The sequence below is a fragment of the Bos javanicus genome, chromosome 5, assembly GCF_032452875.1.
Source record: "Bos javanicus breed banteng chromosome 5, ARS-OSU_banteng_1.0, whole genome shotgun sequence".
In the NCBI taxonomy this organism is placed as follows: Eukaryota; Metazoa; Chordata; class Mammalia; order Artiodactyla; family Bovidae; genus Bos; species Bos javanicus.
Genome location: NC_083872.1, coordinates 41,392,726 through 41,415,140, shown reverse-complemented (window position 1 = coordinate 41,415,140; position 22,415 = coordinate 41,392,726). Strand labels below are relative to the sequence as shown.

The 22,415-nt window shown below is 38.5% G+C and overlaps 1 protein-coding gene across 1 annotated transcript in view; it reads right to left on the bottom strand.

Annotated features, from left to right (window-relative positions):
• The window catches only part of SLC2A13 (solute carrier family 2 member 13), a 526,695-nt gene that overhangs the window by 414,395 nt on the left and 89,885 nt on the right, over positions 1–22,415 (bottom strand). The window contains exon 2 of the mRNA XM_061416450.1: positions 16,540–16,699. Coding sequence (XP_061272434.1) covers positions 16,540–16,699 — 160 coding nt within the window. The remainder of the gene's footprint in view (positions 1–16,539; positions 16,700–22,415) is intronic.

Genomic DNA, 22,415 nt, shown 5'->3' with positions numbered 1-22,415 from the left:
CTGGTGATAGAAGCAAAGTCCAATGCTGTAAAGAGCAATATTGCATAGGAACCTGGAATGTCAGGTCCATGAATCAAGGCAAATTGGAAGTGGTCAAACAAGAGATGGCAAGAGTGAATGTCGACATTCTAGGAATCAGTGAACTGAAATGGACTGGAATGGGTGAATTTAACTCAGATGACCATTATATCTACTACTGCGGGCAGGAATCCCTCAGAAGAAATGGAGTGGCCATCATGGTCAACAAAAGAGTCCGAAATGCAGTACTTGGATGCAATCTCAAAATGACAGAATGATCTCTGTTCATTTCCAAGGCAAACCATTCAATATCACAGTAATCCAAGTCTATGCCCCAACGAGTAATGCTGAAGAAGCTGAAGTTGAACGGTTCTATGAAGACCTACAAGACCTTTTAGAACTAACACCCAAGATAGATGTCCTTTTCATTATAGGGGACTGGAATGCAAAAGTAGGAAGTCAAGAAACACCTGGAGTAACAGGAAAATTTGGCCTTGGAATACGGAATGAAGCAGGGCAAAGGCTAATAGAGTTTTGCCAAGAAAATGCACTGGTCATAACAAACACCCTCTTCCAACAACACAAGAGAAGACTCTACACATGGACATCACCAGATGGTCAACACCCAAATCAGACTGATTATATTCTTTGCAGCCAAAGATGGAGAAGCTCTATACAGTCAGCAAAAACAAGACCAGGAGCTGACTGTGGCTCAGACCATGAACTCCTTATTGCCAAATTCAGACTTAAATTGAAGAAAGTAGGGAAAACCACTAGACCATTCAGGTATGACCTAAATCAAATCCTTTATGATTATACAGTGGAAGTGAGAAATAGATTTAAGGGCCTAGATCTGATAGAGTGCCTGATGAACTATGGAATGAGGTTCATGACATTGTACAGGAGACAGGGATCAAGACCATTCCCATGGAAAAGAAAGGCAAAAAACCAAAATGGCTTCTGGGGAGGCCTTACAAATAGCTGTGAAAAGAAGAGAAGCGAAAAGCAAAGGAGAAAAGGAAAGATATAAACATCTGAATGCAGAGTCCAGTGGATCAGAATCCGCCTGCAAAGCAAGGAACATGGGTTCGACGCCTGGTCCAGGAAGATTCCAAATGTCACGGAGCAACTAAGCCCACAATCCACAACCACTGAGCCTGTGCTCTAAGAGCCTACAAGCTACAACTACCAAGCCCACTTGCAGCAACTACTGAAGCCGCTGTACCTAGAGCCTATGCTCTGTAACAAGAGAGGCCACTGTAAGGAGAAGCCTACTCAGCACAACCAAAAGTATCCATAGCTCGCCACAACTAAGGAAAGCTTGCAAAACAACAAAGACCCAGCGCAGCCAAAATAAATAAATAAATAGGTAAAATTAAAATATTCAAATTAACTTTTGATAAAATTTGCATATAATATGAGATGATCCAAGATATACCATTCTATGAGTTAATGTATCTATATCCATACATGTCTCCTTGACCATCTTAGTCAAGAAGCACAACATTTCCATCATCCAAGTAGGTTCCCTCAAACCCTACCCACTTCCAGTCAATCCCCATTGCCTTAGATCATCACTGGTCGAATTTCTGTCCCCATAGTTAATTTTGGGGCTTCGCTGGTGGTTCAGTCAGTAAAGAATCTGCCTGCAGTGTGGGAGACCTGGGTTCAATCCCTAGGTTGGGAAGATCCCCTGGAGGAGAGTATGGCAACATTTAATTTTGAATGTTAATGAAATTTATATGGAATCATAGAAACCATACTCTTTTGTGTCTAGCTTCTTTCAATCATGTTTTTGAGATACATTCATCCTTTCTAATCTTCTGATTTATCAATTCTTACCAGTCTCTCATTGATTATTTTCACTTTATACTAAGTCTTGAAATCAGACTGAATTCTCCACCTTGTTCTTCAAGATAGTTTTGGCAATTTTAGGTCCTTTACTTTTCTGTAAAATTTTAAAATCAATTATCCATTTCAATGAATTCAAATGAATGTAAGTGGTGATGGTAGACATCTTAATCTTGAATTATATCATAAGGGAAAGCATTTAAGCTTTCCCCATTGAATATAAAGTTGGCTGCACATTTCTTCATGCTGCTGCTGCTGCTGCTGCTAAGTCGCTTCAGTCATGTCCGACTCTGTGCGACCCCATAGACGGCAGCCCACCAGGCTCCCCCATCCCTGGAATTCTCCAGGCAAGAACACCGGAGTGGGTTGCCATTTCCTTCTCCAATGCATGAAAGTGAAAAGTGAAAGTGAAGTCGCTCAGTCGTGTCCGACTCTTAGCGACCCCATGGACTGCAGCCTACCAGGCTTCTCTGTCCATGGGGTTTTCCAAGCAAGAGTACTGGAGTCGTGTGCCATTGCCTTCTCCACACATTTCTTCATAGATGTCCTTTATTGAATTCAAGAAGTCTCTTCCTTTATAGTTTGCAGAAAAGGTTTTATCATAAATAAATGTTATTCTGTCAAATGTTTTACTGCATATACTGAGATGGATCACTTAGGTTTTCCTCCTTTAAACAATTCAACATGGTGACTTCTACAAATTACTTTTCATATGGTAAACAACCTGACTTTCCTGGGAAAACCGTCTCGGTCAGTTTACATAAAGGATTTATTATTCTTTCATATATCATTATGTTTTATTTTACTAATATTTTAAGTATACTTTCAATCAGTGACTAGAATTTACTCTCCTTGTAGTAACTTAAGCCACTTCCAGAACTAACAAGTTATGAATTTGAACCACTGTTTTTCCAAATGAACTGGAATCTTCATTACTACCAAAAGTGCAGCCCATCCAGAAGTTCAATGTTACAGTAATAGGCAGCCCTTATGTATAATCTCTTAACATAAAATTTATTGGCACCTACTATGATATACTTTAATATTTAACATGTATGTATAACTATTGAGTATCCAATCACTGTTGAATGTACTAAAAATAAAAAACTGGACAGCTGAGGCATGACTAATTTCATTTAAAAAGTCCACAATATTAGTCATGCTGGCCTCAAAACCCAGCTGGAGAGTATTCCTTCTACTTCTGTTTTCTTAAAACTTTTGTTTAAGCTTGGAATATTTCTTTCTTAAATGTTTTATAGAATTCGCCAGTGAAACCATATGGGCCTGGAGTTAGCTTTTCAGGTAGGTTACTACTACTGATTCAACTTAATAAACATAGTAATACTCAGATTTTCCATTTTACCTTGTGTTGGTTTTTAGTAGAGTTGTGATTTTCAAGCAATAAGCCCATCCCATCCTTACTGGCACAAAATTGTTCAAAGTGTTCCCTCAACTATCTTTATATCAGTAGAAATGATGTGCTTTTACTCCTGAAAATGGTAACTTGTACTTTATCTTTTTAAATCAGTCATAATCAGTTTACCAATTTTATTAATAATGTCAAAGAACCAACACCATTTATTTTTTCTATTGTTCACCTGCTCTGTACCTTGGCTTCTATTATTTATTATTTAATTCTTTCTGTTTTATTCAGTTTTAATGTGCTCATATTTTTCTAGCTTAATATGAAACTTAGATCATTTGACTTCTCCACTTCTCTAATAAAATCACTCTAGCTATATATATTATGCTGTAAGCACAGTTGAACCTGTATTCAACAAATTTTGATATATTTTATTTCCTTTGAACTCAAAATTATTTTCTCATTTTTCTTCTTATGTCTCCTGAGTTATTTAGAATGTTGCTTTAATTTCCAAATATTTGAAGCTTTTCTGGCTATTTTATTGATGTCTAATTTAATTCTACTACAGTTAGAGAACACACTCTAAAAGTCACTTTTAAAATTTATTAACTTTTATTTTCTGAATGTTGAGCTTTAAGCAAACTAAGATCATGACATCTGGCCCCATTACTTCATGGGAAATAGATGGGGAAACAGTGTCAGACTTTATTTTTGGGGGCTCCAAAATCACTGCAGATGGTGATTGCAACCATGAAATTAAAAGACGCTTACTCCTTGGAAGGAAAGTTATGACCAACCTAGACAGCATATTGAAAACCAGAGACATTACTTTGCCAACAAAGGTTCGTCTAGTCAAGGCTATGGTTCTTCCTGTGGTCATGTATAGATGTGAGAGTTGGACTGTGAAGAAAGCTGAGCGCCGAAGAATTGATACTTTTGAACTGTGGTGTTGGAGAAGATTCTTGAGAGTCTCTTGGACTGCAAGAAGGTCCAACCAGTCCATTCTAAAGGAGATCAGTCCTGGGTGTTCATTGGAAGGACTGATTTTGAAGCTGAAACTCCAGTACTTTGGCCACCTCATGTGAAGAGTTGACTCATTGGAAAAGACTCTGATGGTGGGAGGGATTGGGGGCAGGAGGAGAAGGGGACGACAGAGGATGAGATGGCTGGATGGCATCACTGACTCGATGGACATGAGTCTGAGTGAACTCCGGGAGTTGGTGATGGACAGGGAGGCCTGGCGTGCTGCGATTCATGGGGTCGCAAAGAATCGGACACGACTGAGCGACTGAATTGAACTGAACTTTTAGTTTATGATTCAACATATGGTCAGTTTCAGAGAATGTCTGATATAAATTTGAAAAAGAATGTGTACATTGCAGCTGTCAGATATGGCCACCTACAAATGTCAACTATGGTTAGGCAGTTAAGAGTGTTTTCTAGTGTTTTTATAAACTTAATTTTTGTCTAGTTGCCCTATCAGTTGCTAAAAGAGTTAAAAATTCTCCAAATATGAGCCTCAATTCGTCTACTTCTTCCTTTAGTTCTATAATTTTAAAATTGTGTTTGTTGTTGTTGTTGTCACTCAGTTGTGTCCGACTCTTTTGTGACCCCACGGGCCATAGCCCACTAGACTCCTTTGTCCATGGGATTTCCCAGGCAAGAACACTGGAGTGGGTTGCCATTTCCTTCTCCAGGGGATCTTCCAGATCCAGGGATCAAACCCGTGTCTCCTGCATTGGCAGGCAGATTCTTTACCACTGAGTCACTAGGGAAGCCCTTAAACTGTGATACAATATACAAAATAAAATTTCCCATTTTAATCACATTTAAGTGTATAGATCTATAGCATTGAGTACATTCACAATGTTGTACGATCATCTGCTAATTTTTGTTTATGGATTTTGAAGCAAATTATACATTCTTTATCATTTTTAATTCTGATGAATTGACTCTTTTAGCATTATGAAATCTAAATCATCTCTGGTAATACCACATCTCAAAGTCTACTTTGTGTGCTTATTAGTATAGCCACACGAGCTTTCTTATACTTAACAGTTTGCACAGTCTGTCTTTTGTCCTCCTTTCACTTTTAACCTCTCTATGCCATTTTATTTAAAGTGTATCTCTTTTGGACAACATAAACCTGTGTGATGCTTTTTATACAAAATGATAATTTTTTTACACAATGTAACTGTTGCTGTAACTGGATTTTAAGTCCACCATTTTGCTATCTGCTTTCTATTTGTCCTATCAGCTATGTATTCTTTTCTTGCCTTTGTTCAGATTATACAAACATTTTAAATAATTTTATTTTAATGCTTAGAATGACTCCTTAGCTGTAACTTTTTGTAATCTATTCCAGTGGTTCTTTTCAGGATGAAACATGCATCTTATCATTCTACCTGGAGATAATATTGTAACTCTTCACAAATGTGCATAATTCTGTTCACTGGGCCCAATTATTTTGCTATTGTCACCATATACTTTATAATTAATATATATTACAAATTGTACAATACATATAGACAATCATATCTTTCAAAGAATTTGAGAGATGCAAACAAGGTTTTTGGCCTCTTATGATAGCCACTATTCTATCTCCCTCCTATAGGGGAGTTTCACCAAATGTCATTTCCCTTCTCAGAAAAATTTCCTTAGCATTTCTTATAATGCAGGAGGTCTAGTGTGAAAAGACCTTCCTAATTTTAGATTATCTGAAAATGTTTTATAAGCATAATCTTTGTGTTTGTCTACCCTGACCAATTTTTTTTTCAATTATGGGTCACACTTTCTGTTTATCTGCATGCCTAACAATTTTTAATGTGTTTTGAAAATTGTGGATAAACTCTGAAGACTCTAGATCTTGTTCTCTCTGAAGAATACTGACTTTTTTTTATCAGGCACCTTGTATCTGTGGAAGCTTGGTTTTACACTTGGTTAGTGTAAATCTGCTTTCAGTTTTGGCTTGTTCTTAGGAGAATTCCTTAAGCAAACAACAAGGCTTTATGCCTAAGGTATGGTTCTTCTAGGATTCCAATGGAAAACTCAAGGCGTTGGCCCCTCTAACCTGGTAGGTTTCAAATTCCAAATATGTCTTCCCTCCTATGTGCAGGAAATAAGATCTCTCTCATCTTTCACCATCTTTTAACTATTGTTTTCTGCAGGCTCCATGGAATCTCCCTTGTAATATTCATAGTTCAGGGATCTATAAAATATTTGTAGCAAATTAATATTCATATATAGAGGCTTCCTCCTATATGGGTCATTTTTTCCCTGGATTTTCCCCTCAAATTTCACGTGCTCTGGCCACCCCCAACTCTAGCCACTGATAAGACAGGACAATAAAACTGCTGCTTTCTAGTTAAGTTCTCACTACCCAGTATCATGAATTGAGGGTTGGTAGCTCAAACGGTAAAGAATCCACCTGCAATGAGGAAGACCCAGGTTGCATCCCTGGGCTGGGAAGATCCCATGGAGAAAGAAATGGCAACCAACTCCAGTATTCTTGCCTGGAGAATCCCATTGACAGAGAAGCCTGGTAGGCTACAGTCCATGGCCTCGCAAACAGTCGGACAGGACTTAGCAACTAACATTTTCACTCAGAGAAAAAGTCATAGGTGTATGCCTCACCATGAACTGTTCCCTACAAGGATCAAATGTCCCTTCAGAGCGCTCCAGTGTTTTAAATAGTTGTCTATATTTTTTTTTAATTCTGTCTCTGACTTATAATGGTTATCTTCAGTGGAAGTTCAGTTCAGTTTAGTTCAGTCAGTCGCTCAGTCGTATCCGACTCCTTAAGACCCCGTGAACTGCAGTACACCAGGCCTCCCTGTCCATCACCAACTCCCAAAGTCCACCCAAACCCATGTCCATTGAGTCAGTGATGTCATCCAACCATCTCATCTTCTGTCGTCCCCTTCTACTCCTGCCCTCAATCTTTCCTGGCATCAGGGCCTTTTCAAATGAGTCAGCTCTTCACATCAGGTGGCCAAAGTATTGGAGTTTCAGCTTCAAAATCAGTCCTTCCAATGAACACCTAGGACTGATCTCCCCTAGGATGGACTGGCTGGATCTCCTTGCAGTCCAAAGGACTTTAAAGAGTCTTCTCTAACACCACAGTTCAAAAGCATCAATTCTTCAGTGCTCACCTTTCTTTATAGTCCAACTCTCACATCCATACATGATCACTGGAAAAACCATAGCCTTGACTAGACGGACCTTTATTGGCAAAGTAATGTCTCTGCTTTTTAATATGCTGTCTAGGTTGGTCATAACTTTGTTATGCAAATTAGTCTCATTAGCAAACTATATTAACTTTTTACCTGGAAATTTCAGATAGTTGAATGTGAGGTGATTTTTACTGCTAGCTTTATGCAAGATAGAGACTCAGTCTAAGATTTTTGGGGGAGACAACAGGAAACAAAACTTAAGAACATTTAAGAGTTAGTATGTTCTTAGCTATTAACTCATTTGATTCTCATAATAACACTGAACAATTGCTGAAGCATTTACTAAATGAGGATGTTAATGCTTAGATAAAGCAATCCATTTACTGTTAAAGTAAGTCTCAAGTCTATACTACGCTACTTTTATGATAAACAGTCATACATCTTTGGTCTGAATTCTGTCAATAATATAATTACAAATATCTTTAATATTAAGATATTCACTTGTAAACAGGCTGTTAACCAAATTCATCTATCTTAAAATGGCCAATGCCATAAATTATAAGGGTTCTCTCTCCAAATATATGTGGTGAAAAATATCACCCTCTTTTAAATATGATTCTTAAAATCATCTTATGGACATAGTTTTTAAATTATAAAATATTATGAGGGAGAGAACCTCATAAATTTTTTTCATCTAAAGTAATGTTGGTTTTTAAAAAATTATTTTCTAAGACTGTCAATAATCAAAGTGAACTCAAACAACACTACTGTTAAAGAGAGCACAATGGATTCAAAGTTCTATTCATACTTAGAAGTGGGAAAACTAGCCTTCCCACTTCACTTTCAAACACCCAAATAGTACTCATGGCCCTCCCACTAGCCACTCTGAAATGCCCAAACATGATTGGCTCTTTCATACTACAGGGCTTTTAGAAATTAGATTTTACCCAGAGTTTCCTTCTCCCTCATTCTGTCTGGAACTCTTCTATTCATAAAAGACTCAGCTCACATATCATTCTACTGTTAAGGTAAGTTATTCTTTCCCCTTGAGAGTTCCCATAACACTATGATTTACTTAACATGTCAATGAAAAGTCTCTCCTTCACTAGCATGTGAGGTGCTTGATTGAATAAGAGCAAGTACATTTCTGTTTTGTTTTGTTTTTTTTTTTTTTAACTTTTTATTTTGTATTGGGTAACAATGTTGTGATAGTTTCAGGGGAATAGCAAATGGACTCAGAAATACATACACACATATTCATTCTCTCCCAAAACTCCATCCCATCCAGGCTGCCACATAACACTGAGCAGAATTCCATGTGCTATAAAATAGGTCCTTGTTGGTTGTTCATTTTAAATATAGGATTGTGTTCATGACCATCCCAAACTCCCTAACTAGGACAGGTACATTTCTTATTGATCTTTCTATCTCTAGTGCCAAGTACAACAGAAGTATATAATAGATATATAAAAAACCAAAATTTTTTTGAAAGACTGAATGATTTCCATACTAACCAATGTCTCCAAGAGTACCATGTCAATACCTCACATCAATATTCTGGCAGTATTCACCAGGTTCCCTAAACCCATCCAAGAGCCAAGAGTTCCATAAATTCTGGACATCACTGTTATCTTAGTCATTGACTCACATTATGTCATGATTTGCTTAAAAAGTATTAGCTTCCCTTTGCTTGTAAGGGGAGGCAACTTCCTCCAGGATTCTTGCTTGGAAAATTCCATGGACAGAGGAGCTGGTGGGCAGCAGTCCATGGGGTCACAAAGAGTCAGACATGACAGCACACGCACAAACACAAAACCTCCAGCCCAGAATTCACAGACCTCTACAATCTGGCACCAATCTACTGTGTACATTATCACTTTAATTTAAAGCCTCCTGATCCTGCCTTCATCCATCCTAAATTCTGCCACCATTTTCACCTCAGTCCCCATAAAGTGAAGTCACTCAGTCGTGTCTGACTCTTTGTGACCCCATGAACTGTAGCCTACCAGGCTCCTCCATCCACAGGATTTTCCAGGCAAGAGTACTGAAGTGGGTTGCCATTTCCTTTTCTTCAGTCCCCATGAATCCTACCAGTTCTTCAAAGCTCAAAGCTCAGCATAAGTCTCACGTCGTCCATGAATCAGCCTTGTCATTCTCCAGGAAAAAATCTAATATAGATGTAACTAGTCCCATGGACGGAGGAGCCTGGTAGGCTGCTGTCCATGGGGTCGCTAAGAGTCGGACATGACTGAGCAACTTCACTTTCACTTTTCACTTTCATGCATTGGAGAAGGAAATGGCAACCCACTCCAGTGTTCTTGCCTGGAGAATCCCAGGGACGGGAGCCTGGTGGGCTGCCGTCTATGGGGTCACACACAGTCGGACACGACTGAACCGACTTAGCAGCAGCAGCACTAATACCTTGTGCTTTCATTCATCACCTTTATTACCTCAAATTTTCCTTCTACAGCTGAAAAAAGAAAAGGAAAATAAAAGAACATCCTATGAATGATGAAACATACAAAAATACCCAGCACACCTGGATACTTTGCAAACAGTTGTATATGGTCTACTGAGGTGAAATAAGATAACTGTAATATAAAAATAAATAAATTGGAGAATTAGTAAAAGCCAATATAAAGGAGAAGAATATAGCCCTTCTTTAGATATACCATTATTTTTAATATAAATCACATGATGATTTATGTATTTGTAAATAGAGGAACACTAATTTGAAAATCAGCTCTGTCCAAGAGAGAAGAACAAACAATGTTCTGGATGCAGACAGGTATATTATTTTGAGGGAGGTAAAGTCTCAGAGGCTCATAAACCACTTTTCTTTCTCTTATTTTTATGCTCAATAAGAAATGCTTACGATTAATAATCTTGCTTTCTGGCTATCTGCAAAGGGTATCTATTCCCCAGCAGAAATTAATGAATTGGCACTGGCTTTATAATCAATATTTCTTTAGTTTGGTTAAGAGTCTCTTCCCTGGAGCCCAGTCAATTTTAACTTAGTTCAATAAACACTTACTGAGCAATTACTATGTTCCAGGCCCTTTTCTAGACCTAAAAATGAGTACAAGGTCAATGATATTAAAAAGCTTCAAAGTGAAATAAACAGAATAAGCAAATGGTTCAAAATAGTACAATCAGTATAAAAGTAAAGCCACATACAAAGCATTATGAAAGGACAAAGGGACAAAAATAGATTCACATGATATACGAACAAAGATTTAAAGGAGGAATAAGAATTGAACCGGTAGAGCAGGACAGGGTAGAAAGACTAATCAAGGCAAAGTGAGCAGAAGGAAAAAACAAACATGAAAAACAAGATGTGACTGGTGTGTAGAGTTTATAGGCATAAACCTACATTGTATAAAGAAGGAGGGAAGGAGATAACAATAACCTAAAAAATCTAGGTAAACAGATATTGACTGGATAACAAAAAACACTGCAAGCTGTGATGAACAGACTGATTTCTTTCTGTAGGAAATGGGGAATCTTTGAAGCAGTGGCACATCCAGATAAGTATTTTAGACCAATTTTGGTGGTGGCAAAGTTCACTTTACTATATGTTTATAGAGTGCCAAACTTTAACTCAACAATTAAAATAGAAAACCTTTCTTTGTCTGAGGGTAGTGACTAAATCTCACCATACTCAATAAGCACAATTTAAAAGTATTAACACAGAAAGGGCAAACAGTGATAAAACTTCCTATCATGGGCGTTAACTACCAAAATAACTCTGTCATCTTTATAAGTACTATATCAGATAAAAATAAAATCTTTCACAAAATTACTAGTCTTCAGGGAAATGCAAATCAAAATCACAAGATGCCACTCATACACACTGAGATGAGTACCATGGGAAGAGAGAGATAATAAACATTTATTAGGATATGGAAAAACTGGAACTCTCACACGCTGCTAAATGGGAATGTGAAATGGAGTAGACACTGTGGAGGATAGTCTTACAGTTCCTCCAAAGGTAAACATAGTTACCATATGACCTAGCAAGTCTACTCCTAGGTATACACTTGAGAGAATTGAAAATATATCTCCATCATGAAACCTGTACACAGATATTCATAGCAGCATTATTTTTAATAGCCAAAAAGTAGCAATCACTCAAATATCCATCAACAAATGAATGGCTACCTAATATGTGATCTATCCCATTGTTATTGTTGTTTAGTCACAAAGTCCTGTCCAACCTTTTGAGACCCATGGACTGCAGCCCGCCAGACTCCTCTGTCCATGGGATTTTCCAGGTGAAGTGAATGGTTTATCAATTATATTTCAATAAATCTATTTTAAAAGACTGAATCTTTATTGATACTTTCAAAAACCTATTTCCCCTTTCCTCATGGGACCCAATGATATTCTTCCCAGTATAGAATGTATGATGACACTAAAGTGTTAGAAAAATATCAGTCTTCTACTGCCAAATATTCTACTGGCTAGAAAAATATCAGTCTTCTACTGGTCAATCTTCTGCTGGCAATTCTAGACAAGTTCATCTTCCAGCAGTTCAGCAGAAAACAATTTACATCTAAACAATAAGAGAATAGAAGCACTGACCCATCAGGCAAAATAAGGTGATTTAGCTTTTCAACAAAAACATCTGAGAAGCTTCTCAGTCAGTCTCAACTTCTGTATATCTTAATGCTATTGTTATCGTAACAATGATCAGTAATCACATTTTAGCTAATAAACTCTCAGAAGCTGAATGAGGGAAAAGGTGGGTGGATATCAAGTGAAAAGAACAGGCTTTAATTTATGACATCTAATAACCATGTTGAATGGTTTGCTTGGAAACAAACCGAGATCATTCTGTCATTTTCAAGACCACACCCAAGTACAGCACTTCAGACACTTTTGTTGACTATGAGGGCTACTCCATTTCTTCTAAGGGATACCTGCCTACAGTAGTAGATATAATGGTCATCTGAATTAAACTTGCTCATTCCCATCCATTTTAGTTCACTGACTCATGAGATGTTGGTATCCACTTCTACCATCTCCTGCTTGACACGTTCAATTTACCTTGATCCACAGACTTAACATTCCAGGTTCCTATGGAATATTGTTCTTTACAGCATCAGACTTTACCTTCACCACCAGAAACATCCACAGCTGAGCATCGTTTCCATGTTGGCCCAAACACTTCATTTTTTATGGATCTGTTACTATTAATAATGATCCTTCTCCAATTACACATTGGACACCTTCCAACCCGGAGGGCTCATCTTCTAGTATCTTATCTTTTTGGCTTTTCATACTGTCGATGGAGTTCTTCAGGCAAAAACACTAAAATCAGTTGCCATTTCCTTCTTCAGCGGACCATGTTTTGTCAGAACTCTTCCCTATGATCCATCTGTCTTAGGTGGCCATGCGTGGCATGGATCACAATTTTACTGAGTTACACAAGCCTCTTGGCCGTTAAAAGACTGCAATCTCAAAAACGACAGAATAATTAAGGGTCATTTCCAAGGCAAACCATGCAACATTACAGTAATTCAAGTCTATACCCCAAGCACTGATGCTGATGAAGCTGAAGCTGACAAGTTGTATGATGACCTAAAACACCTTCTAGAACTAAGAAAAAGATGTCCTTTCCATCATAGGGGATTGGAATGCAAAAGTATGAAGTCAAGAGATACCCAAAATAACACGCAATTTTTGCCATGGACTACAAAATGAAGCAGTGAAAAGGACAAGCGAGCTTTGTCAAGAGAACACGTTGGTCACAATAAACAGTCTTTTTCAACAAACCAAGAGATGACTCTATACATGGACATCACCATGTATGTCCATGTGTAGAGTCAACACCAAATGGGACTCTACACATGGACTTTGATTTTGGATGGTCAATACCAAAATCAGATTGATTATGTTCTTTGCAAGCCCAAGATGGAAAAGCTCTATGCAATCTGCAAAAACAAGACCTGGAGCTGACTGTGCTTCAAATCATCAGCTCCTTGCTGCAAAATTCAGGCTCAAGTTAAAGAAAGTAGGGAAAACCACTAGGCCATTCAGGCATGACCTAAATCAAATTTCTTATGATTATACAGTAGAGGTGACAAATAGATTCAAGGGATTAGATCTGGGAGATAAATTTTGCAGAACTAGGAGCAGAGGTTCAAAACACTGCACAAGGAGGCAGTGAACAGAACCATCCCAAATAAAGACAAAGAAATGCAAGAAGGCAAAGAGGATGTCTAAGGAGGTTATACATATAAGTTGAAGAAAGAATATAAGCAAAAGGCAAGGGAGAAAGGAAAGATACACCCAACTGAAGCTAGAGGTCTAGAGAATAGCAAAGAGAGATAAGAAGGCCTTTTTAATTGAACAATGCAAAAAAAAAAAAAAACAGGAAAACAAAAAAATTGGTAAGACTAGAGATTTTTTCAAGAAAACTGAAGCTATCAAGGAAACGTTTCATGCAGGATGGGCATGAAAAAGGACAGAAATGGTAACGACCTAACAGAAGCAGAAGAGATTAAGAAGAGGAAGCAAGAATTCACAGAAGAACTATACAAAAAAAGGTCTTAATGAGCTGGATAACCACAATGGTGTGGTCACTCATCTAGAGTCAGACATCTTGGAGTATAAATTCAAGAGGTCTTAGGAAGCATTATTAAAAACAAAGCTAATGGAGGTGATAGAATTTCAGTTGAGCTATTTCAAATCCTAAAAGATGATGCTCTTAAAGGGCTGCACTCAACAGGCCAACAAATTTGGGAAAACTCAGCAATGGCCACAGGACTGAAAAAGGTCAATTTTCATTCCAATCCCAAAGAAGGGCAATGCCAAAGAATGTTCAAACTACTGAAAAACTGTGCTCATTTCACATGCTAGCAAGGTTATGCTCAAAATCCTTTAAGCTAGACTTCAACAGTATGTGACAGGAGAACTTCCAGATGTACAAGCTGGGTTTCAAAGAAGCAGAGGAACCAGAGATGAAATTGGCAACATTAGTTGGATGATGGAGAATGCAAGGGAGTTCCAGAAAAACATCTACTTCTGCTTCATTGAGTAAACTAAAATCTTTCACTGTATGCATCACAACAAACTGGAAAATTCTTAAAGAGACAGAAGTACCAGACCACCTGACCTGTCTCCCGAGAAACCTGGATGAAGATCAAGAAGTAACAGAACCAGACATGGAACAAGAGACTGGTCTGAAATTGGAAAAGGAGTATGACAAGGCTGTATAGTCACCCTGCTTATTTAAGTTTTATGCAGAGCGCATCATGTGCAATGCACTGGATTTCACTGGATTTGGCTGGATGAAATATGAGCTAGAATCAAGATTGCTGGGAGAAATATCAACAGCCTCAGGTATATAGATGATACCACTCTAATAGGAGAAAGTGAAGAGGAACTCAAGAGCCTCTTGATGAAGGTGAAAAAGGAGAGTGAAAATGCTGGCTTGAAATCAACATTAAAAAAATTTCACATCATGGCATCCAGTACCATCACTTCATGACAAACAGAAAGAGAAAAAAGTGTAAGCAGTGGCAGATTTTCTTTTCTTGGGCTCCAAAACCACAGAGGACATTGACTGCAAGCTAGAAATTAAGTCACTTGCTCCTTGGAAGGCAAGTTATGACAAACCTAGACAGGTATTAAAAAGCAGATAAATCACTTTACCAAGAAAAGTCCAGGTAGTCATAGCTATGGTTTTTCCAGTAGTCCTACATGGATGTGCGAGTTGGACCATAAAGAAGGCTGAGTGCTGAGGAATTGATGCTTTCAGACTGTGGTGCTGGAGAAGATTCTTGAGAGTCCCTTGGACTGCAAGGAAACCAAACCAGTCAATCCAAAAGGAAATCAGTCCTGAATATTCACTGGAAGGACTAATGCTAAAGCTGAAGCTCCAATACTTTGGCCACCTGATGCAAAAGTCAATTGATTAGAAAAGACCCAGATACTGGGAAAGATTGAAGGCAGGAGGAGAAGGGGATGACAGAGTATGAGATGATTGGATGGCATCACCAATTCTATGGACATAAGTTTGAGCAAGCTCCGGGAATTGGTGAAGGACAGGGAAGCCTGGAGTGCTGTAGTTCATGGGGTTGCAAAGAGTTGGACATGACTGAGCAACTGAAATGAATTGAACTGATGCTGGTAACAACTTATCATCTCCCTCTTTCTGTTCTTCTACAGGGAAAAAAAAAAGAGGAATTTCTTGCTTCTTCAATTTTCAGTAATCTTTTACTTTGTCAGAGATTCATTCCTTCAGAGGTAGAAAGTGGTTTCTCAGCATTGGCAGACAGAGTTAATGCTTTAAAGAAATGTGTCCTCTCTTTAATTGTTTCTGACAAGCATAGGCCCTTATTGACTTCTGTGAGTTTCTTCACATAACTTTTAATAAAACTTTATCAGTCTAAGTCTTTAACGACTCCAATTTATTGTGCCACTTATATACGTAAGTTTAATTCCCTATATCCACATAGCAGTAAACTCTTTTTCTTCAGCTGTTAAGAATTAATTTCAATACTTTAAGCATGATGAAAATATGTACCAGATTCTGTTTTGTGGAATATTTTATCTCCAGCACCTATACAGAGTATAGGGAAATTTTATTAAAAATTAAACCCCTGGAAGAGTTACATGAATCTGTTTTTTTGAATACCATGAAGTATATAAAAATCTCAAGCCCATAATATCTTAAGTTTTAACATGAGATTGTTTGTTTTACAAAAAAAGACTGAATTCTCTTTCAGATCAGAATGTAGCTTACTAAATCCAAAAAGGACATTAGTTATATCTGCAGTTCATAAATAGCTTGTCAATCACTGATAAAATTCAAAAACTCCATGCATATTTATTGTTACATTCATTTTAAACAAATATTGCAAAATACCATACACAGTGTGAGAAATGTCACCTAAATGCCAAAAAATCCTGTAAATATCAATTCTTAATGATAGGTTCCTTGTCTATTATTAAAATAAATATCAGCTTCTGGTCCACTTAATTTTGCTGAATATCATCATGTATGAATTAGCTGTAATGATTCAAAATACCTAGTTATATTTTTTCTTTTCCATCATTTCTCAATTTTTCTTCTATCCCCTAAAGTCATAATTTATTTGAAAATTAAATGTAAGAACGATTACAGACCTCCATCCATCTTTCTGAAGATAACTGAAGGCTCCATCAACAACACTTGCAAAGAACTGCCCTCCTGTGATGAAAAGGGTATTAATGGTGACTAATCGACCTCTTAAATTGGGGGGTGAGACCTCAGCAATGTACACTGGCACCGTCATAGAAGCAATGCCTGTAAAGAAAGAATGAAAAGTAAACATCAGACATCATTCAAGAATGAAAAGTAAACATCAGACATCATTCAAGATTTCTGCTGTCGTAGATGTTAAGATAGACTAAGACATACACACACACATGTATGGGGGCTTAGTTTTCTAGTTTAAACAAAGGTTTACCACATATTTAAAGATTTTGTTTATAACTAGTAACTACTGAATATAAGTAAAGACATGTTAAATACCAATCTATAAAAATCATTTTCATATTATCACTTGAAAGTCCACAAATGAAAGTAATCCTAGAGATCTCAGATAACTTTAGAAAGCATGTTTAAGTATCCTTTAAAACTTTATGAAGACTAAAAATAGGAAAATGCTCTCTAGGTAGAATATAATCATTGAAATATTGTTAGTCCATATGGAAATGTAATCAGGCAATGGCGAGAATAAAAAATTATCCCCAAGATTTTATTTTAAGAAATAATTTGGGATTGGTTTAAAGTTGTATGCCATAGAACTGTAGTTTTTAAAAAAACATGGCCCTGCTGGCCATATCTAGTTTGCTTCCCAGGGGCACTTCCAATTTCCAGATATGCCTGGTTATTTAACCAAAATCTAACATCTAATCAATACTCACCAAAAGCATAGTGAAAACAATTAAGCAGGATTATCTAACATAATTTAATCTCTTTATACTGTAGACAATATAAATCAATAACCAGATGACACCATAATATCAATGGGTTGTATAATAGATCCATGTAGAATTGTTTTTAATGAATTGATCTTTGTAATGCCAAAAACTAGCCTGCTGCAATTGAAAGTAGCAGCACTAAGAAGCCTGTTGCTGTGCTTTTTGGGGACAAAGAAGACTATCGGGCTACAGTCCATGGAGTGGTAAAGAGCTGGACACGACTAAGTGACGGAGCACACACGCACATGCTTGCTGTACCAGGGCTGAAAAGGTGCTGTTTACCACATTCTGACAACAGGAGAAATTTCTCTCTAGTTTCAGTAGTTGCAACAGTCATGCTTCTCAATAAGTGATTTATGTTTCCTTATGGGCATTACAAATCACATAGCCATCTTTTATCTCCCCTATCATGTAGGAAGTCAGTGAGGCTCACTTCACCAAGTGTTTTGGACTTCATGGTTATTTATTTTGTGAGTTAAATCCCTTCCTGACACCACAATCATCTCCAATCTTATCCATTTTAAATATTTTTTGCTATATATTTATTTGCTTTGTTCAAAGGTAGAATAAATAAACATATTAACAAGACTTAAATAGTACATATATCTACTTCTGGAATATATTCACTGTATTGTTGAAAACTACTGGTAAATATTTATTGAATTTGCACACAAGTCAGAACATTAAGTCTCAGAACTATATACTCTGTAGTTTTAACCAATGTTATTTGCTTCTGGAGTATTTGTTAATATATAGCTACAGTAAAAAAAAAAAATCATATGATTTTATGAGTTCCACAAAATAATAAGTATATATTAGCAGACAAAGTAAGAATAGCTATTATAATTAAATCATCACCTAAACTGCTGAAAGTTTCCATCTGACTGCTAATCAATTTAATCGCACAGACTACTCTAAATTGGCTTTCATCTGACTTAGAGGAAACATTCGAGAGAGAAGAGCATAAGCCTAAAAAATGTGAAACCACATGAGGTTTTCTCAGGGATAAACAGAGTGTGAAACACAATATGTACAGAGATGAGAGGCAGACAAAGCCCAAATCATGGAAGAAGTATCCTTTAATCAACAAGTGTACAATGAATACTCGATCTGAGCTGCGTACTGTGGTAAGCACAGTGGAAGAAGTGCTACAGGAGAGACACATGCCTTCTGACTTCATGCTAAGGCTTACTGGGCAAATGTGTTAGAACAAGTAAATAGATTTCAAGTGCAATGGGTCTCATCACAGGAAAAATATGGGGAACAAGTGTGTGTATGTGTGCTCAGTCATGTCCAAACCTTTGCAACCATGGACTATAGCAAGCTGGGCTCCTCTGTCCATGGAATTTTCCAGGCAAGAATACTGGAATAGGTTGCCATTTTCTATTCCAGAAGCTCTTCCAGATCCAGAGATCAAACCTGAGTGGAACAAGAATCTATAGCAAAGGGATTGGGCCCTGCCTGAGGAGTCAGAGAAATCTTGGATGAGGAGGTTGGTGGGTGGGGTAGAGGGTGAGGAGGGTGAAAGATACTTTAGACATCAAGACCCAGCTTAGACAAAGGCCTTGAGGCAGAGATGCATCCTGTTAAGAAGCGGACTACTTTTAGAGACATAAGCAGAAACCAGCCAGAGTACACAGGATCTTAGAGGCCATATGGTTGTTTAGTCGTGAAGTCTTTCGCAACCCCATGGACTGTAGTCCACCAGGCTCCTCTGTCAATGGGAGTTCCCAGGCAAGAATACTGGAGAGGTCTGCCATCTCTTCCTCCAGGGGATCTTCCCAACCCAGAAATCAAACCGGAGTCTCCTGCATTACAGGTGGCTTCTTTACCACTGAGCCATCTAGGAAGCAGAGACCATATTAAAGGCTTGGTACTCAAAAGCCTTTGAACAGTGTAAAGGAGGAAAAGGCATAACTAGATGCATGTTTTAAAATGATCTTTCTGGTTGGAAAGACGGATGGAAGACGGATTCCAGGGAAACAAGGAGTTCAGTGGCAGAAGTAGAGACTGGGTAAAATGGAGAGATTCTAGAAGGATATATTCAGTATCTAGGATGAAGGGAATGTGAATGGAACTGTGAAAGGTGAGGAGAGGAAGAATTTGAGAATGATGTTCAGATGTTCAAAATAAGCAACTAAGAGCATGATGGACACTTAATACGAAGATAAGGGTATTAGAGGAGAAGCAAATTTGTATGGATGATAAGGTCAAGTTTTAGACAGGATGAATCAGAGGTGTTCTGTGAAATAAACAAGTAAAGAACAAGTAAAACATTCTATAAGTGTGCTGGAAATACAGGTTATTTACATGTAAATGTTCCCAGCCTCATCTTTTTGCCTACTCCTTTCCTTCCTCTCTCATCTTCAAGGGAGAATTTGGTCTTTGCCAGCCTAGTTCTTGGGCTGTTATCATGACAGGCAAAAAGGGACAGAGAAGAAAACATGGGCCAAACATGGTTTCTGAGAGGATCAAATGAGAAAAAGTCTGCAGGGAGCTGTGAGTCTCAGGGTCAGTTTGGAAAACTGGGAGCACATAACACGGGGACTAATTGAGGTTTGACTGGGGATAGGGGTGGCGGTGGATAAAATATTTTTTGAAATATTGTTGAATTATACCCTCCAAGCTATTATGTTCTTGGAGACTTGAGTAAAAAATAGTATTACTATTTAATTACTTTTAGTTGCTGGACAGTATTTCTTTAAATGCAATGTCAAACTGAGACTGGGCCCAGTAGAGTTTGGGAGCTATACAAATACTTGGAACTCAAAAGATGGTTCTGTGTGAAAGGTACATATAACTGAAACCATGGGAATGTATGAGATTTCCTAAAAGTGGAACACGAGAAGAATGCCTAGAACTGAGTCCTGAAAAATTCCAATATTTAAGAAAGAAGAAATAAAGAAAGTGATCAGCAAGCAATTACCTTACCCTTGAATACTATGTGCTTTTGAACTGTGGTGTTGGAGAAGACTCTTGAGAGTCCCTTGGACTGCAAGGAGATCCAACCAGTCCATTCTGAAGGAGATCAGCCCTGGGACTGCTTTGAAAGGAATGATGCTAAAGCTGAAACTCCAGTACTTTGGCCACCTCATGCAAAGAGTTGACTCATTGGAAAAGACTCTGATGCTGGGAGGGATTGGGGGCAGGAGGAGAAGGGGATGACAGAGGATGAGATGGCTGGATGGCATCACTGACTCGATGGACGTGAGTCTGAGTGAACTCCGGGAGTTGGTGATGGACAGAGAGGCCTGGCATGCTGCGATTCATGGGGTCGCAGAGTCAGACAGGACTGAGCAACTGAACTGAACTGAACTGAATACTATGTTACTTTCTACAATCTTTTTATGTCATCATTTTGCATTCCATGTAAGGTCATCCTTTAAAAAGTAGGTGGGACAGGTATCATTCACTACTCCCTCAGGAAAGATAAAGAACCCCAGCCTCAGAGATAATAAGAGGTTTTCAGAAAGTTGCATAGCCAAGTTAATGCTAAAGTGGATCCAACAGATTCAGGTCCCCTAGTCTTTATAATGTGTCACTGGAAGACTGACTGCTGTGTCTCTGTTTCAAATACGGCCCTTTGGAAATTTGTCAGGAACATTTTATTTTTGGCCCTACTACTTTAGCATTACTTTGCCAACAAAGGTCCGTCTCGTCAAGGCAATGGTTTTTCCAGTGGTCATGTATGGATGTGAGAGTTGGACTATAAAGAAAGCTGAGTGCCAAAGAATTGATGCTTTTGAACTGTGGTGTTGGACAAAACTCTTGAGAGTCCCTTCAACTGCAAGGAGATCCAACCTGTCCATCCTAAAAGAAATCAGTCCTGAATATTCATTGGAAGGACTGATGTTGAAGCTGAAACTCCAATACTTTGGCCACCTGATGCGAAGAGCTAACTCATTTGAAAAGACCCTGATGCTGGCAAAGATTGAAGGCAGGAGGACAAGGGGACAACACAGGATGAGATGGTTGGATGGCATCACCAACTCAATGGACGTGACTTTGGGTAAACTCTGGGAGTTGGTGATGGACAGGGAGGCCTGGCGTGCTGAGGTCCATGGAGTCACAAAGAGTCGGACGCGAATCAGCGACTGAACTGAACTGACCTTAGCAGGCACACATGAACTTCAAGGGACAGGAGGGCCTGATCTCTTCTCTGCTCCTATTACCTGCTATGTGACCTACTGCCAGCAGGTGTCGTGTTAAGTAACAAAAATAAGAACTGAATGTGATTAACTATATAATTTCAAGCTAGACAAGTTTAAAGTCTCCTTTTATAAAATGCTTTATGAAAATGGAGAACTATAAAACAACGCCAATGATCAGGAAGAGTAGTAGACTTCAGGTTCACTATACTCACAACTCTCCAATATGCGTATGTTAAGCATGGGCCCTGTTAATTCACTTTGCTGTTAATAACACAATACACATGGAGGCGTGCTCAGTCATGTCCAACTCTGTGATCCCAAGAACTGTAGCCCATTAGGTTCCTCTGTCCACAGAATTTCCCAGGCAAGAATACCGGAGTGGGTTGCCATTTTCTTCTCCAGGGGATCTTCCCGACTGAGGGAGCAAACCCACGTCTCTTGTGTCTCCTGCATTGGCAGGCAGATTCTTTACCACTGTGCCACACCCAGGGAGAAGGCAATGGCACCCCACTCCAGTACTTTTGCCTGGAAAATCCCATGGACGGAGGAGCCTGGTGGGCTGCAGTCCATGGGGTCACTAAGAGTCGGACACGACTGAGCGACTTCACTTTCACTTTTCACTTTCATGCATTGGAGAAGGAAATGGCAACCCACTCCAGTGTTCTTGCCTGGAGAATCCCAGGGACGGGGAAGCCTGGTGGGCTGCCGTCTATGGGGTCGCACAGAGTTGGACATGACTGAAGCGACTTAGCAGCAGCAGCAGCAGCACACCCAGGGAAGCCATATTTGTGGATTTTTAAACATTACGCCTACTCTGGAAAAACCTCTAACATTAAGGCTATGTCACCTCAAAATCTCCTTTCCACTTTGAGGAAACAATAAAGT